Source organism: Salvelinus fontinalis, chromosome 33, assembly GCF_029448725.1.
Source record: "Salvelinus fontinalis isolate EN_2023a chromosome 33, ASM2944872v1, whole genome shotgun sequence".
NCBI classification, from domain to species: Eukaryota; Metazoa; Chordata; class Actinopteri; order Salmoniformes; family Salmonidae; genus Salvelinus; species Salvelinus fontinalis.
In genome coordinates this window covers 49,071,876-49,090,992 of record NC_074697.1, presented here as the reverse complement: position 1 = coordinate 49,090,992, position 19,117 = coordinate 49,071,876, and the positions used below count along the sequence as shown (strand labels likewise).

Genomic DNA, 19,117 nt, shown 5'->3' with positions numbered 1-19,117 from the left:
TTCGGTAGCAGAATGACTTTTGCTTCCCTCCAGGCCTCAGGTCACACACTTTCCTGTAGGCTTAGCTGGAAAATAAGAGTGACAATATCGTCCGCTATCATCCTCAGTCATTTTCCATCCAAGTTGTCAGACCCAGGTGGCTTGTCATTGTTGACAGACAAAACTCACTTTACGGAATTCAAAATTACAATACGTGTCTTTCATAATTTAGTCAGTTATGCATGGATGTGTAGATTCAGAATTTGTTTTTGGTATGTCATGCCTAAGTTTGCTAATCTTGCCAATGAAAAAAGTATTGAAGTAGTTGGCAATATCAGGTTTTTTTGTGATAAATGAGCCATCTTATTCATTGAATAATGGAGCTGAGTTTGCCTTTTTGCCCAAAATGTAATTTAAGGTGCTCTAAAGCTTTTTAATATCATTCTTTATATAATTTATCTTTGCTTCATATTACAGCTTCTTATTTTTGTGCAGCCAAACTTATTGCATTAATTAAGTTGGTCTTCTACCCGTGCATTAACACTGTAATTACTCTAGTAACATTGTATTGACACATTGTTAACTTCAGTAATTGCATAGTATTGGAGTTCAACTGTTATTCTCAAAGGGGAATAAGGAACAGTTCCTATATATACATATATGTAGCCCCTATGTATGTTTGTACCGGTATGTAAAGAAAAATATTTCTAGAGAGAAATGGGCACTTACCCTGTGGTTTATGGACGTTAACAAATTTTATTTAAATGTTATACATAAAACTTTAGTTTGTTCATTCTTTTTTTTATTTAGCCAAACAAAAAATCATATATTTTTTTAAATATTAATTCTTATTTACAATTTAAAACAGTACAGTAAATAATAACAACATTATCAATAATAAAAATGTTATAAAACATAAACTTTCCATTTGAAAATTTGTGAGCTGGGAATTCCAGAATGTTAGGATACAAAGTAGCTATACGAGAGTTGTTCTACATTCAAACAGGAACTAGAGGTGTGTTCAATCAAATAAGAATTCGGCTACATGTCAATCTGTTCAGCAGGACACAACGATGTGGAACATTCTGATAGAAATAAATGATGTGGAACAAACATGACTCTCTGCCTTATAGAGGAAGTAATCATGTTGGCTGTATTCATGCTATTTCTATCTGCAACATTCAACAATGTTTGACTACTGAATGTGACCCTAATTTCCTTTATAGAATTCCTTGAACTGTCATTTTACAATACCTTTTGGAATTGCTAACCACACAGGTGGCAAACATTTGCGGCATAAAGATAACCAACAGAATATGGACAAATTATGATCGACATGGTTGTGGCCAGAATTACAACCAAACGTTTGCTCTGTTGAACGCACCTCGAGCTCATTAAGGTCACCATTTTCTAAAGGAACGGGGCTGGGGAGAGAAGGCGTGTGTTGTCTGTGTGTGTATGTGTACAGAGTAAGGAGATGAGACGGTCGGCAGGGGAGCGAAAACATGGATTGAGCAAAAACAAAACAAAGTAACAGTACAGCAACCTGGTCTACTGGACATCATCATCATCATCATCACCAGGACTGGACGCCATACTACCACAACTCCAGACTACCATGATCAAAGTCTGCAGACTTCTGGACTTCCCCATCCAATTCCCGTTTTTCCAGGTCCCATAAAGTCACAGTTCCAGTCCCCTGCTCTTTCCTGTATAATTCCTGGCAGGAGGAAGAACGACATCTGTCATCAGGAGCCATTTTGGGGAAACGTGTCCTCCTGGGCATTGGCAGATTCCAGCATGCCTACTGGCTGCTCAGAAGGCGCTGTGTCGTTCTGTTCCTGGTGGTCTTGTGTGAGGGATCTTGGCATGGAGGAGAGACATAGATAGTAATTTCATGTTTCAAATCACACAAAAAGACATTTTATGAATGTATGATGCGATCACACACGCAGGCACACACACACAAATATATATGCTGAGAGGTTAGTATAATGCACAGCACAGTGCCACTTGCTCCAAAATGGTAAAGTGGGGGGGGGGGGGGGGGGGGGGATTGTGTGACGTACTAGTCTTAGAAATGATAGTGAGGGAGATGTTAAAAAGAGAGGAGCAGAAACTGAATGAGAGGATGTGTCTATGCAGCTGAGATCCAATGAAAGAACAAATGAACAAAGAGAACAACACAAAGAGATGAGACAATGAGACAAAACTCTGGTTAGTCCAGAAATAGATCATGCGTAAAAATAAATATTGAAACAATGATATCAGATCAAGTAATGACGGATTAAAAAGAGTGTACCACACGAAAGTGAACAAAAACATTGATGAGATGAGTGTGAAGGATAGTACTGTAAGTAGCTGGCGTGATACATGCAGCCCAATGACCACATGTATCAAGTTTCTCACAATAAGAGTTCTGATATAGGGTCTTTGAATTTTTTTAAATTAACATCACAATGAATAAGGTGACAAAGGGGGGGTAGCACTCCTGTTTTGAGACATTTGATGCATACAGCCTCAGTTCTCTAAAGAAACAGCAGTTTCTACGTTTTCTGGGCTTGTGTTTTCACAGACCTGCTCGTTCATGACAGTGGAGAGCTCGGTGAGCATGTCCCTGTAGTGGGCCCTCATCTCCTCCTGGTACTCCAGCTGGTCCTCCTTGATCAGCCGCTCGTTGACGTCCAGCGCCTGGCCGCACGCCTCCGCAAACTGCCTGCAGGGCCAGACAGAGATTGTTAGGGCACTAAAAGGGCCAAGAGTTTTCCCTGTCCTGACCATGTGACCTGATCTGGAAAAACTCTGGGTTGACCCCAACCCTTTTGCTTAAGATGTATCAAATGCATCATCGATCTCTGTGTGGCGCAGTTGGTAAGAGCGTGGCTCTAGCAACGCCAAGGTCGTGGATTCAATTCCCACAGGGGTCACATACACATACTAAAAATTTTCTTTTTGGATAAAAGCATCGGCTAAGTGGTGCATGAAGGTATTTTCTTTCATTCAGGTCATGCAAAGTGTTGTGAAGAATACCTGAAAATCTCCTTGAGCAGTTTGACTTGGTTGTCAGGGTATTTCTTGGCATTTTTCTCTTCCAGGAAGGCTCGGGCATAGGCCATGGGCCCTGCATTCACCTGTAAAGTAAGTTCATGGTTATTCACCTGCATCATTTTCAACAGACAGCACAGTATGGAGAAATTAGTATTGAGGGTAAGGCTAATAATACTAGTGATGGAAGAGGCTAATGCTAAAGATGCAAGACGCTAATGATAATAGTGACGTTTGAGGCTAATGCTAATTCCGTGGTTGCCATGGCGCCATGAGGTCACTTAGGCAGAGAGCTCCTGTACATTTTGTATATAATTAATACATTTCCCTGCAAATCTTTTGTTTAAAGAATGAACAATTAATATACCCAATTTTTTTAACATTTATTTAACTAGGCAAGTCAGTTCTTATTTACAATGACGGCCTTCCGAGGAACAGTGCCTTGTTCAGGGGCAGAACGACAGACTTTTACCTTGTCAGCTCGGGGATTCGATCCAGCAACCTTTCAGTTACTGGCCCAACGCTCTAACCACTAGGTTACCTGCCGCCCCAGAACCCACCACAGACTTTTAAAACTGAAGCTGGCTAGTCATTTGTTTGTTGTATTTAATGTCAGCTAGCTAGCTGGTAATTCTTTTGATTCGAATGCCAGCCATGTGTCCGGAGGTTGAGGTTGGAGAGAATCCTGAATGCAATACGGCTGAGGTATGCAATGATGAGGATCGTATAAGGAGGACAAGGTTACAAGGCTACTTTTGAAATATTATTGAAATGTGGTGTGCTTTCTGGCGCCATGTAACTGCCGTATTAGCTTCACCCAAGTGGGTGCTTCATTTTGGTAGTCGTGAAGGACTAGATAGCTAGCTACACCAACTATAGAGTCCATGAACTGCAGTGGCTGAGCTCAAACTTCATCCGAGTCCTACTATGGAGAAGCCAAACAGACGGCAAGGATGGCGAGACACCTTGATGACACCGTGCTGCCTGCCTGCCTGCCCCCGGACTTGCTCCAGAGACTATCTTTGCTTGCTCTCCCCCTTTGACCACCTCCCTCCAATGACCACTCAAGCCATGAATTTTCTGACCCTCTCATGACCTTCCCTTTCATGACTGATGATCAAATTAAATCAAATTGTATTAGTCACATGCGCAGAATACAACATGTGTAGACCTTACCGTGAAATGCTTACCTACAAGCCCTTAACCAACAGTGCAGTTCAAGAAAGAGTTAAGAAAATATTTACCAAATAAACTAAGGTAAAAGAATTATAAAATGTAATACAATAAAATAACAATATACAGGGGGTAGCGGTACCGAGTCAATGAGTCAATGTGCGGGGGTACAGTTTAGTTGAGGTAATTTGTACATGTAGATAGGGGTGAAGGGACTATGCATCGATAATGAGTAGCAGCAGTGTAAAATAATCATTTAGGCAGATTACCGTCGCTTCCTTGGGCACAGGGTCTGCTTGAAACATGTAGGTATTACAGACTCGGTCAGGAAGAGGTTGAAAATTTCAGTGAAGACACTTGCCAGTTGGTCCGCAAATGCTTTGAGTACACGTCCTGGTAATCCGTCTCGCCCCGCGGCTTTGTGAATGTTGACCTGTTTAAAGGTCTTGCTAACATCAGCTACCGAGAGCGTTATCACACAGTCATCCAGAACAGCTGGTGCTCTCATGCATGCTTCAGTGTTGCTTGCCTCGAAGGCATTTACAGTTGAAGTCGGAAGTTTACATGCACTTAGGTTGGAGTCACCAAAACTCGTTTTTCAACCACTCCACAAACTTCTTGTTAACAAACTATAGTTTTGGCAAGTCGGTTAGGACTACTTTGTGCATGACAAGTCATTTTTCCAACAATTGTTTACAGACAGATTATTTCACTTATAATGCACTTACAATTCACAATTTCAGTGGGTCAGAAGTTTACATACACTAAGTTGACTGAAAATTCCAGAAAATGATGTCATGGCTTAGAATCTTCTGATAGGCTAATTGACATCATTTGAGTCAATTGGAGGTGTACCTGTGGATGTATTTCAAGGCCTACTTTCACACTCAGTGCCTCGTTGCTTGACATCATGGGAAAATCATAACAAATCAGCCAAGACCTCAGAAAAACATTTGTAGACCTCCACAAGTCTGGTTCATCTTTGGGAACAATTTCCAAATGCCTGAAGGTACCACGCTCATCTGTACAAACAATAGTACGCAAGTATAAACACAACGGGACCACGCAGCCATCATACCGCTCAGGAAGGCGACGCGTTCTGTCTCCTAGTGATGAACGTACTTTGGTGTGAAAAGTGCATATCAATCCCAGAACAACAGCAAAGGACCTTGTGAAGGTGCTGGAGGAAACAGGTACAAAAGTATCTATATCCACAGTAAAACAAGTCCTATATCAACGAGTTCTTTACCGCTCAGCAAGGAAGAACCCACCGCTCCAAAAAAAGCCAGACTACGGTTCGCAACTGCACATGGGGACAAAGATCGTACTTTTTGTAGAAACGTCCTCTGGTCTGATGAAACAAAAATAGAACTGTTTGGCCATAATGACCATCGTTATGTTTGGAGGAAAAAAGGGGAGGCTTGCAAGCCGAAGAACACCATCCCAACCGTGAAGCACGAGGGTGGCAGCACATGTTGTGGGGGTGCTTTGCTGCAGGAGGGACTGGTGCACTTCACAAAATAGATGGCATCATGAGGCAGGAAAATTATGTGGATATATTGAAGCAATATCTCAAGACATCACTCAGGAAGTTAAAGCTTGGTCACAAATGGGTCTTCCAAATGGATAATGACCCCAAGCATACTTCCAAAGTTGTGGAAAAATGGCTTAAGGACAACAAAGTCAAGGTATTGGAGTGGCCATCACAAAGGCCTGACATCAATCCTATAGAAAATTTGTGGGCAGAACTGAGAGAGCGTGTGCGAGCAAGGAGGCCTACAAACCTGACTCAGTTACACCAGCTCTGTCAGGAGGAATGGTCCAAAAATTCACCCAACTTATTGTGGGAAGCTTGTGCAAGGCTATCCGAAACATTTGACCCAAGTTAAACAATTTAAAGGCAATGCTACCAAATACAAATTTAGTGTATGTAAACTTCTGACACACTGGGAATGTGATGAAAGAAATTAAAGCTGAAATAATAATAATAATAGAGAGAATGATTTATGACATTTGACATACTTAAAATAAAGTGGTGATCCTAACTGACCTAAGACAGGGATTTTTTACTAGAATTAAATGTCAGGAATTGTGAAAAACTGAGTTTAAATGTATTTGGCTAAGGTGTATGTAAACTTCCGACTTCTACTGTAGCTCGTCTGGCAGTTTCGCTTCACTGGGCAGCTTGCGGCTGGGTTTCCCTTTGTAGTCTAATAGTTTTCCAGCCCTGCCACATCCGATGAGCGTCAGAGCCGGTATAGTAGGTTTGAATCTTAATTCTGTATTGACGCTTTGCTTGTTTGATGGTTCGTCAGAGAGCATAGCGGGATTTCTTATAAGAACACGGATTATTGTCCTGCTCCTTGAAAGTGGCAGCACAAGCCTTTAGCTCGATGCGGATGTTGCCTGTAATCCATGGCTTCTGGTTGGGAGATATACGTACGGTCACTGTGGGGACGACGTCGTCAATGCACTTATTGATAAAGCCGATGACTGAGGTGGTATACTCCTCAACATGTTGTTGTTGTTTTCTAATTTGCTCGTCTTTTTTGTGTTACTTTAAAGCGCTTTGAGATTCTTTATGTAATGAATAGTGCTATAAAAGTTTAATAAATTATGAATATTATTAGAGGCTAATGCTAAAGATGCAAGAGGATAATTCTAAATAATCTAGAGGCTAATGCTAGAGATAGAGGGCTACATAGAGGAAGCATGCGATGATAGACATTAAGTATCTTGTGCCGCTTCACCATGACAGATAATCCAATATCTCTCTCTGTTACCGCAACAGCGTATTACGTTTAGCCTGCATCATGCTGTCACTCTGAGCCGAGCTGTTTTCACACATTTCACTGTATTTACAGGGGATTAGGGCTGGGAAAAGCCTGAGAAGAGGCAGGATTATGGAGAGCATTGGTCTCAGCATAGACTGTTTGGTAATAATATACCACGTGTGGATAAGTGCAAGCGTGTGTGTGCGTTCGTGTTAGTGTGTGACCAGTGCCATGGGGCAGTTTTATGAGCAGTGCTTAATTTGAGACGGATCCTGATGGAACTTTTGGGTGTTGGGTCGGGGGGGAGGGGGTTTGTGGTTTGCTCAACATTGTAGCCTAGAGACCAACGCATTGTTCTTGCTGTGGTGAGAGAGAGAAGCATACCTGCAGCCTATCTATCACAGGCCTTTTTAAAAACGTTGTATTATCTCCCTCGCTCTGCTCTGATAGACATGAGCCTGCAACTATTATCTCTCCAGCGTTGCAATTCATCATCATCATCATCATAGAATCATAGCGGCGGAAAAGGGTACTGCAGCACCCCTGACAAATTTCAATACATTTGCCAAAGTTATGTAATTACTGCTGTCTGTTCAGAAATAAATGTAATAATTCAGAATACTACACCAGGAGTAGGCCTATTATCTAGCCACAGCCACATTTGTATTGCCTAGCTGTGGATTGTGTATAGCCCAATTACAATGCACAGCCTACAGTCCGGAATGTGCGTCAAGTCTGTCAGTGAACAGGCTTTTCCCAATATTTATAATGCAATTGTGGGAAAACATAGGTTGGAAAGCAAATGGCTCTTGTTGAAAAAAGAAGCCTCTAGTCTGTCTGTAGAGGCTAACAAAATGTTCTATCAACTTCCAAACAGGTATATTGAGCGAGCAACATTGTTTTACAAAGTAGGCCTAAAAAAAAGGGGAGAGATATGCTTTTGGCTCGAGCGTGTCGGCCTTGTTCCGTTGCGTGAGCGAGTCAGTGAAACTGGAACGACTTTTTTAGAACTATAATTTCTTCCTCATATCGTACAATATGCGTGTCTCCACACACCCGCTGTAGGCCTAGGGTGTTGATGGATTCAAGACAAGGTCTTTTCTATTGATCTTATATTCTCAGTTTGTCAGTGTCAAAGTAGCCTGCCATTTTAATCATATGTACGGTATTAAACAATATTACGCTAAAGTCTCCAGTCGTTATAAAATGCTTTTATAAAAGCAACACTTTCCTCATGTGTTCAACTTCTGCGAGCACCTCTACTCAACTGCTCTATGCCACTATGCAAATGCGATGATATTATTATTATTATAAAGGTGTTTTTTTCATGCGTTCTTGTACCTCAGAGCCCCCCAGGACACCCCACTCCCCACTCACACTTAGGAAAACAGCTAACTTCCTACACGTTTTGCCATTGCAATTTCATAGCTGCCAATTATTTTGGTTTGGGGGGTGCATCCTACGCCAGGGTGTGTGACTGTGTGTGTGTGTGTGTGTGTGTGTGTGTGTGTGTGTGTGTGTGTGTGTGTGTGTGTGTGTGTGTGTGTGACTGTGTGTGTCAGCTCAGCTATGTCTGAACTCACTTATGAGTGTATGCGTGTTGTTGTGTGTGAGTGTGTCTGTCTGTCAGTTGTGTCTGACTGTCAGCTCAACCCACCTGAGTGGTGGAGTGTGTGCTTGCGCGTGTGTTTGTCTGTACAGTATGTGCACGTCTTCTCAACTCAACCCTTCTGTGTGTCTCTCTACATCTTTCTCCTCCTCCACCCCTACCCTTACCTTGACGCTGACGCTACCCTGCAGTTTGAGCTGCAGCCGGATCATGTCCACCTCTGCCATGGCACACAGCTGGTTGAGCTCGGACACCTTGCAGGACATCTCGTCGATGGCCACCTCGATGGGGTTCATCTCCGTGCTCTGCTGCTCCACCACCTGGATACGCTTTTTCAGGTAGGGGAAGGTGGAGTTCGCTGGGTGGGGGGACAGAAAGGGGGGAGTAGACACAGGGCATGAGGAACCAATTGGTTAAACCTTGTGGTCCTGGGTGGCTCAGGCATGAGTAGGGAGCCAGGACTGGGTTTGATGCCCGCTGGGGCTACCAATATGAAAAAAATGTATGCATACACTACTGTAATAACTCGCTTTGGATAAAAGTGTCTGCTAGATGGGATATCTTTTATTGTATTAATCCAGAACTGTTGGGTTTGTTTGGGAATTGTTGTCCGATCTTTCTTTCATTTTGAAGGGAAAACCATTGCACCTACACCATAACTTTACTGATCAGAATAGGTCACCAATTACAGCACTGGTCAGTATACTAGTCATTCAGACAGTTACGGCTCAGTATTTACTGGTTATTCAGACACTTCCTAGCTAGTATAGTATACTACCATAAAAGCTAATGGCTCAGTGACTATTTCAGCCACACCCGTTTCTGACAGGTGTATAAAATCAAGCACACAGCCATGCAATCTCCAGAGACAAACATTGGCAGTAGAATGGCCCGTACTGAAGAGCTCAGTGACTTTCAATGTGGTACCATCATAATGGCCCGTACTGAAGAGCTCAGTGACTTTCAATGTGGTACCATCATAGGATGCCACCTTTCCAACAAGTCAGTTCATAAAATTTCTGCCCTACTAGAGCTGCCTCGGTCAACGGTACGTGCGGTTATTATGAAGTGGAAACGTCTAGGAGCAACAATGACTCAGCCACGAAGTGGTAGGCCACACATGCTCACAGAACGAGACACCCGAGTGCTGAAGCGCTTAGCATGTAAAAATCGCCTGTCCTCGGTTGAAACACTCACTACCGAGTTCCAAACTGCCTCTGGAAGCAACATCAGCACAATAACTGTTCGTCGGGAGCTTCATGAAATGGCTTTCCAAGCCTAAGATCACCATGCGCAATGGCAAGCGTCGGGTGGAGTGGTGTTAAGATCGCCGCCTTTGGACTCCGGAGCAGTGGAAACGCGTTCTCTGGAGTGATGCATCACGCTTCACCATGTGGCAGTCGGACAGACGAATCTGGGTTTGGCGGATGCCAGGAGAACGCCACCTGCCCCAATGTATAGTGCCAACTGTAAAGTTTGGTGGAGGAGGAATAATGGCCTGGGGCTGTTTTTCATGTTTCGGACTAGGCCCCTTAGTTCCAGTGAAGGAAAATCTTAATGCTACATTATATAATGATTTTCTAGACGATTCTGTGCTACCAACTTTGTGGCAACAGTTTGGGGAAGGCCCTTTCCTGTTTCAGCATGACAATGCCACGGTGCACAAAGTGAGGTCCATATAGAAATAGTTTGTTGAGATCTGTGTGGAAGAACTTGACTGGCCTGCAGAAAGTCCTGACCTCAACCCCATCGAACACCTTTGGGATGAATTGGAACACTGAATGCGAGCCAGGCCTAATCGCCCAATATCAGTGCCCCACCTCACTAATGCTCTTGTGGCTAAATGGAAGCCCATGCAGCAATGTTCCAACATCTAGTGGAAAGCCTTCCCAGAAGGGTGGAGGCTGTTATAGCAGCAAAGGGGGGACCAACTCAATATTAATGCCCATGATTTTGGAATGAGAAGTCCGACGAACACGTGTCCACATACCTTTGGCCATGTAGTGTATTGTGACAGTAAGTGTTGACAGTTCTTTGGATACAAATATTAGCAAAAATTATATTTTTAATAACTCACTGGTTAGTATGGTACGTCTCTTGCACTGCTCCTCCACGTCGCCATGTTTCTTCCCCAACAGAGTGAACGGCGTCTCAAACACGAAGCGATTGATGTTGTGATGTCGCTCGAAGTCCGTCTTCTTCTCCTGCTGCTCCTTGTCGTCAAAGTAGGGCACTACGTAGGTCACCTGGATGTAGGCGTACTTGGGGTCCAGGTCTTTAGGGTTTACCTGGTGGGTTATATCAAACAGCACAATCAGTTCACAGTCTGGGTCCTATTCTTTCGTTCACTACGTAGAAAACCATGGCAAAACATTTTTGCAATGGAAAAAGAGAGAGTTACTTATTGGACAAATTCAGGTAGTCTCTCCCCATTTTGGTCCGTTTTCTACCATTTGGTGTCGAACAACGCTGCTCTCTTAAAAAAAAAATCTGTCAAACGAATTGTGTTGGTCTTTTTAGTCTTGTTGAGTCAGTCTCATAGTCAGTCAGCTGTATTCTTGCTCTACCTTGAAGCCTGGCATGCAAGGCTACTGCCTACTGGCTGTAATCACTGCCAAAGGTGCTTCAACAAAGTACTGAGTAAAGAGTCTGAATACTTCTGTAAATGTGATATTTGAAATATTTATTTGTTATAAATTTGCAAAAAAATCTCTAATCCTGTTTTTGCTTTGCCGTTATGGGGTATTGTCTGTAGATTGATGAGGGGGGAAAAACGATTTAATCCATTTTAGAATAAGGCTGTAATGTAAGAAAATGTGGAAAAAGTCAAGAGGTATGAATAGTTTCCGAATGCACTGATATATGGTGAACGATGGAGTGTATATATAGATTTTATTAGGATCTCCATTAGCCGACGCCAATAGAGACAGCTAGTCTTACTGGGGTCCGACACATAACGAAAAAGACATTACAGACAAAATACTTTACAATTTAAATACATTAACATGTAGTGTGTGTGTGTATGTACAGTATGCATCTATCAGTTACACATACATGTCAGTACATACAGATGTCGTATCTTAATTTGATCATCCTGTTGTTGCAGGAATTTTCGTGCACCACTGAACACGCACATTTGTAGTGTATTTGAGGTTTAAAAGGCTTCTGAAGTTTGTCATTTCCACTTGAACATTTCAGACTTGATTTGCCCTAACGAAAAAATGTATCAACCCCTACACATAAAAAAAAAAGATAAAACACACAATAATTGACATCTCCTGTTGCTGCAGGATTATTATCCTGCTGTAGCGAATTGCCTCAAATGAAGATCCTACATAGGTGTTGCTTTATTCGTTTTTTGAAAACAGGTTCTGGAGACTGTCAAAAGGTCGCTGGTGCCATGTCTGGTGGGGTAAGTGTGTGTGTCAGTGTGTAAGTTGACTATGCAAACAATTCCTGTTTCTTATAAGAAGAAGTGACGAAGTCAGTCGTTCCTCAACTGTTAGCCAAGAGAGACTGGCATGCACAGTATTGATATCAGCCCTCTGATTACAATGAAGGGCAAAACGTGCCGTTCTGTTCTGGGCCAGCTGCAGCTTAACTAGGTCCTTCTTTGCAGGTCTTGACCATATAATAATATATAATTGTAATTGTTTTTTATTTCACTCGGTCCCCGCACCACCTCAACAGTCTTTATTCTGGAAAATTATTTATTAAATCACTGCTACAGTTATGATGTATATAGTGCTATTTCTGATTGATTTTCTAATACCATTTTCATTATTTTATTTCACTTGCCCTGCATGTTGGAGCTCGGAGCCTAAGATTTTTTTACCGTACCCTGCAATCACACCTGCAACCCCTGTACATGTGACCTTTAAAAAACACTCTGAATCATATGACTGAATCATATGAATAATCCAGATAAGATTCAACTAAAGCCTGCAGGACTTGCTTTGTGGAGCGTGGTGTCAAAAAAGCTAAACATCTCTTTACCACGGATCTTTACAACCATTGAATCTACAGTATATGTTTTGACCATGATCATTTACAATCTAAGGTAACACAAAGTCATTTAGTCTCCTCAACTTTGTACCAAATACAATGGTATTATTTTTTTTAGAGATGTTCAGGACCAGTTTATTACTGGCCACCTTTTTTAAAACTGACTGCAACTCTTTGTTCAGGGTTGCAGTGACCTTACTAGCTGTGGTTGCTGATGTGTATATGCCTGGAAGAATTTAGATTTTTGAGTGTAATGCTCCATTAATTGCACATCTGACCCTTTAATTGCGCATCTAGCGAGTGAGGAATGTACAGTCTAATGTGCTGGTCTAGCGATGCTGCCGATGCTCATTTCATAGAAAAGTTAGCAAAGAACAAATAAAAGATACAAATTAAATACTTCTGCCAGGTAAACCTACCTTGCAGTTAACATTTCATTTAAAGGGTTATCACATCAACTGCCTACACAAGGAGAGATAGACCAACGCGCGCACCACACGGACAGACTGGGGCAATATTGCTGGAAATTAATTAGCAGATATTGTGTTAGGTTTGGTTTTTTAAGCCAATAGTTGCTAACCAGGGGTGGAATAATGTCAAGTCGCGTTGATTACATAGCAGCTGGGAGATTGCGGTGTCTGATACTTGTGAGATTTGTTTATGGCAGTTTGCGATGGAAAACGTGAAAATTGCATATACTTTCAGAATTGTTTGGCGCGCAATAGACCTGTTGGAGACCCATGGTCTAAATGAATCACTACTTCACTGGCTGCTTTTCTATGGAGAAAGATTGCTGCCCAAATGTAGTAGTACATGAATTCATTTACAACATTTTGACAGCAATCTTTCTATGAAAGTCACAGAGGCAAGGACTAAAGAGGCCCGATACACTTTCAATAATACTGTCTATGAAACATATAGATGTGACAGTGTTTGGAAGCTGGGGGGAGGTAGTAGACTGACCTTGTTGGAGTCCTGGATCATCTTGATGTTGTCGGCCCCAAACTTGTCCGAGTAGAGTTTGAGGAGCCTCTGGGAGATCTCGGACAGCCCTGTCAGCTTGGGCTCCTTATAGATGAACTCTTTACTCTCCTCCTCCTCAAAGAAACCCTGTTACAGAAACACCATGTTACCCAACCACCTGTGTGTGTGTGTGTGTGTGTGTGTGTTTCTGACTAAGTCACTCTGAATAAGAACTTCTGTTATATGACCAATCTGTAAAATGCAATGCCTGCTTCAATACTTTTGACGAGTATGTATATGTGCGTGTATTGTTTACAACTGTGGCCCATTGATTTCTGTTTCCATCCCTTAGCTGAATACGAATAATCCTTAGCTGGAAAATCTAGGCTCACATCACCCCCTAGTGGTTTACTACGCTTCCCTATCAGTCTAGTCGTGTGTTTCTTAGTGTTAGGTCAGCTTGTTAGAACACATTCGTAATCATAAAAGGCACTGGCAAAATTGTAATGTTATGTTCTGGATGAAACAGAGGCCATTCAGATGTCAGAGGTCATTCTCAAAGCACCGTTGGGTCAAAGGGCAATGAGGATTATTTTCGGACAGTGTGCTCTTTCCTTAAGAATCAACTCCTTGGCTCTGTCTCGATGAGTCTTTCTTCGATTCCTTGCATCCTATGTCCTCGTCTCTTTCTCAACCGTAGCGGAGGAAAAGGTCCAAGGTGGGAACCCGGTTAGCGAGATTTACCGCCCAAAACCACTCCCTTTTCCCGGGATAAATAACAGCGGAAAACCGGTAAATTACAATAAATGATTTATATCAACAGCATGACGTGAAATGGAGCAGTCTTCCCCTCTCGCTCATCAATTCCATTAAAATTGCATCCAAAATAGATAATCCTGTTCAAGATTGATATACAGCTCTGGAACAAATTAAGAGACCACTGCAAAATGATCAGTTTCTCTGGTTTTACTATTTATAGGTCTGTGTTTGGGTAAAATGAAAATGTTTGTTTTATTCTATAAACTACTGACAACATTTCTCCCAAATCCCCCCCCAAAATATTGTCATTTAGAGCATTTATTTGCAGAAAATGACAACTGGTCAAAAATAACAGGAGTGGCATAAAGTCACTCAACATCAATGTGAAAGACTGGTGGAGAGCACGCCAAGACGCATGAAAGCTGGGATTGACAATCAGGGTTATTCCACCAAATATTGATTTCAAAACTCTTCCTAAGTTAAACCATTAGTATTGTGTTGTTTAAAAATGAATATGAACTTATTTTCTTTGTATTATTCGAGGTCTGACAACACTGCATCTTTTTTTGTCATTTTCTGCAAATAAATGCTCTAAATGACAATATTTGTATTTGGAATTTGGGAGAAATGTTGTCAGTAGTTTATAGAATAAAACAAAAATTTTCATTTTACCCAAACCAAATTCACGGCACCAGAATCACGTGTTCTCTCAGCTTTATCATGGTTTGAACAAGATGTGTAATTCCAGTCCAATAATACAATACAGTACAGTAATACAGTTGGCACTCAAAAATATTTGCCTACTGGAGCTAGTTTCATTTATTTACCCAAGAGAGCATATTGGTAGCTACTTCTATGGGATTTCATGTTTTTGTTGTTGTGTGTAAGTAGCCTATATATCATATATGTATTGGATAACAGCACAATCATTTGGGCTTTTTTGGGCTAGGGCTCATAAAATGTCTTTAATGTATGGCTCATACATGAAATACATTTTATGAGCCCAAGCCCAAAAAAGGCCAAATGATTGTGCCGTTATCCAGCATCAGGCTTGAATTTTCGATCAAAGCTCTAATAAAAACCAGATATAGGCCATTTATATGCTTTATATGCATTTTTTTTTTTAAATGTCCCCTCTTTCTCCCCAATTTTGTGGTATCCAATCGGTAGTTGGTCTGCAACTCCCTTACGGACTCGGGAGAGGCGAACGTTGAGAGCCGCGCATCCTCCGAAACATGACCTTGCCTCTTGACACAATGCCCACTTATCCAGGAAGCCAGCCACACCAATGTGTCGGAGGAAACACCGTACACCCGGGGACCTTGTCAACGGACATCCCGGCCGTTCAAACCCTCCCCTAACCTGGACGACGCTGGGCCAATTGTGCGCCGCACCATGGGTCTCCCGGTGGCGACCGGCTGAGACAGAGCCTGGACTCGAACCAGGATCTCTAGTGGCACAGCTAGCACTGCGATGAGGTTCCTTAGACCTCTGCGCCACTCAGGAGGCCCTGCTTTATGTGCTTTTGAATGACACTTCCGGTTTTGGCAGGAAATACTGGGATACCCGGGAAGAAAGTGATTTACTCTAGGGATGGAACATTTGTAAAATCCCGGGAATATATTCAAACCCTAGTCCAAGTTCCCTCCACTCGGACTCTAGGTTTGGAGAAGGAGGCTGCGAGGAGAGGGGATGCGAGGAATCGAGGAGAGATGAATTGAGAAAGAGCCCTCCATTCCAGCATTCATTACCAGGGCCGTATTCATAAAGTGTCTCAGAGTAGAAGTGCTGATCTAGGATCAGGTCGCCCCTCTAATTCATTATGACTTAAGAGATCCTAAAAGCAGCAGTCCTACTCTGAGATGCTTTGTGAATACAGGCCCTGGTCTGGCCTGCCTGCATGTATGCTGCTATGTCATCTTGACACCAACTGTTCTAAGATCTGTTCACAGGAGCTAGAGATTAGAGATTGGGATCGTTGAAGGGAAAAAATATTACTGAAGATTATAGGATGTGGGTATCGGGGTAGGTATCAGGGTTGGGATAAATTCTATTTAAACTCCTTCAACTCAGGAAGTAAACTGACATTCCAATTCCCTTATTCATTTCCTCATTTATTTTCAACGAGGGACATTTTCATTCCGCTTTATTCTGAATTGATATAGAATCAACCCCAAACCCCGGTAGGTATACATATCATATAGAAGATCATATCAATATGTATACAGCATATATTTTAGAAGACAGGTTAGAGAAGTTACTACAGGTGAAGGGAGAAGAGAGAAGGCAGGAAACAAAAAGAGAGACAAAAACTTACCGCAATCTTGATACAGAAAAACCAAAAGGAAGAAAAGAAAAAGAGCAGATGGAGGAATTAAAGAGACCGACTAGAGACAAGTTGTGATCCACCCCTCTCCCCATTCACCAAAGATTAAATGTCTAAAGGATTCAGGCTCTTCTAAGATGAGTCCAACCAGCTTACTGAATGTAGGAGTTATGCGACAGAAGACAGATACTCGGTGAGAATACCTATGGGACTGGGTTTGTACCAGAGGGCTATAGCTATAGCATGTATGCTGCAGATGTGGAGGCTATCAAGCTCGTCAACGCTAGTAGAAGCTAGTTGAAGCTAGTAGAAGCTAGTTGAAGCTAGTTGAAGCTAGTTTAGCATTGCGGTGTGACGTCATTTCTCCTCCCGAGACCTGAAAGATTGAATCCCGGAGCAGGGATGGTACACGCTAGCCTGAGTGCCAGTCTGTGTGCGCGATCCAGATCGATGCCAAACATGACAATGAGTAACAAGGAGTTTGTATGATAGCACAAACAGACTGGCACTCAGGCTAGGAACATGGTAAACACACACCTTTCTATAAGGTGTGTTTGTCATTGTCATTGTTTTCCGTAGCTCTGATGGCACTTACCAGTCCATAGAACGCCACGCGGTAGTATCGGCCAAAAAGACGCTTCTCAGAGTTCACGACCTCTGTCACCTTCAGGTAGGAGCGGTGGATGTCGTAGTACAGCTCCGATAGCCTCTGTGGATCACACACAAAATGTCAATCACAACTATCCCCTCCCTGTCCGAGTGTCTCTGGCCTGGTAAAGAAACAACCCTGTCCGATCCACCCAGTCACCTTGAAATCTCGTCTCTTCTCAAAGACGGCAATGACGGGCTTGTTGATATCGGCGATGAGCTCGTGCCTCTCAGACTTCCACAGGTAGTCCACACACAGCTCCAGCTGCTCCACTAGAGTGTCCTACATACACAGGAAGTATAGGGCGCAAGTTACAGAGAAGAAAAGTAGATAGATAAATCTATACAAGAAACTACATGGACGGACCTCAAATATCATCCTTCTCTTGTCAGGTTCTGCATTGTATTGTCATTGAATGAGCTTTCAAATCTGAGCTGAAAAATATATACAATTCTTTGTACTGGACCCAGTAGGGGTGAGGGTACCTCAGTGTAGGGGGTATCTTGAGTCCCTGTGTCCTCTTTCATGGCCCCCTCTTCCTTCACGTTCGGTGAGATGCACAGGAAGGCCGCCCAGCCCATGGAGAACGACGCTGAGGTTTAGACACAGGATATGACATCAGAGAAGGAGGGACACCACGGAGCGAGAGCTCAAAGGAACAACATGTTGTCACTCTTCTTTATGCATGTGTGCATGTTAGCATCCGATGGTATGAACCCATACACCAGACACTCTCGCTAACACACACACACACACACACACACACACACACACACACACACACACACACACACACACACACACACACACACACACACAACAAACACACACACACTATGACTGTGGTACTTAACATTTCTTGTGTTCCATATCAACAAACCTCAAACAAAGAGCAGTAACTCCATTGATTGTGAACGTGCTTTCTTTACACATATCAAGTGAAACTTGGGTGGACATCAATATAGGCATCTCTCAAAAGGCAAGGTAGACCACAGACATCCAGACATCTTTCAATAGCAAATTCAAAATCAGTGGACTTCAAAACATTATACCTGCCTGTACTCCATTCTGTTAGTCTTTTGAGTCATAGTGTTTGTTCAGCATACCACTTAGAATACATGTCCAATACATTGCTTCATTCTAAGTGGTATTGCAAAGCCATTTCAGTGGACTTCAAAACATTACACTGTGCACCTGTAAAAATGTGGACTCCATTCTGCTAGTTGCAGTCAAAGATTGGTCCTAGTGTTTTTAAGTAAACTAGTTTTCACTATCTACACTGTATACTGTATGTAGATTATGTGTACGTTCTATATACTCTGTTTATTGCTGTCAGCACCATTTCACAACGTTAAATTCCTGGTAGATGTAAATGTACTTGGCGAAGAAAGTTCTGATTCTGGAGTAATCGTAGCTTGAATCCCCCCCACCCTTTGCGCATCCCTGTTCCATGCATGGCCGGCCCCAGGGTCGGCACACTCACTTTCTCCATCTCGGGGGGTTAGTAAGGGGCTACAGTTATTGACATTGGGCTCCTCAGGAACCACACTTGACATCCTGGCCTTGTCAGGTTTCCAGTAGCCTGCGTTATAAGGAGGAATATAGGAGTTTACTCGACACAATTTAACTTTCCACTTGCTGTTCTGACCTCTCTTCACTTCACGACAAGCCAGTGCTTTACAGGGCATGCTTTCCACACACGGCGAGCGGCGACGGAAAGCAAGAGATGGCGGCTCATGCTCTGGAACGGTGAAGCGCGGGCTAGGAAACACACACACACGTGCAGATGGAGACACCGCGTCCCCATGTCGTAGTAGTGCATACTAGACATGAGA

General features: G+C 42.7%; 1 protein-coding gene across 7 annotated transcripts in view; it reads right to left on the bottom strand.

Moving 5' to 3' along the window:
• Positions 1–715: 715 nt before the first annotated feature.
• The window catches only part of dock10 (dedicator of cytokinesis 10), a 173,096-nt gene continuing 154,694 nt past the window's right edge, over positions 716–19,117 (bottom strand). For 6 of the 7 annotated variants that reach the window (XM_055896528.1, XM_055896529.1, XM_055896526.1 and 3 more), the window contains 10 exons: positions 18,766–18,864; positions 17,768–17,874; positions 17,442–17,564; positions 17,229–17,342; positions 13,549–13,695; positions 10,658–10,868; positions 8,748–8,938; positions 3,010–3,110; positions 2,557–2,695; positions 716–1,842 (listed from right to left, as the gene is read on the bottom strand). In XM_055896528.1, coding sequence (XP_055752503.1) covers positions 1,795–1,842; positions 2,557–2,695; positions 3,010–3,110; positions 8,748–8,938; positions 10,658–10,868; positions 13,549–13,695; positions 17,229–17,342; positions 17,442–17,564; positions 17,768–17,874; positions 18,766–18,864 — 1,280 coding nt within the window. In that variant the 3' untranslated portion in view covers positions 716–1,794. The remainder of the gene's footprint in view (positions 1,843–2,556; positions 2,696–3,009; positions 3,111–8,747; positions 8,939–10,657; positions 10,869–13,548; positions 13,696–17,228; positions 17,343–17,441; positions 17,565–17,767; positions 17,875–18,765; positions 18,865–19,117) is intronic. The other variant, XM_055896531.1, reaches the window with a different exon arrangement.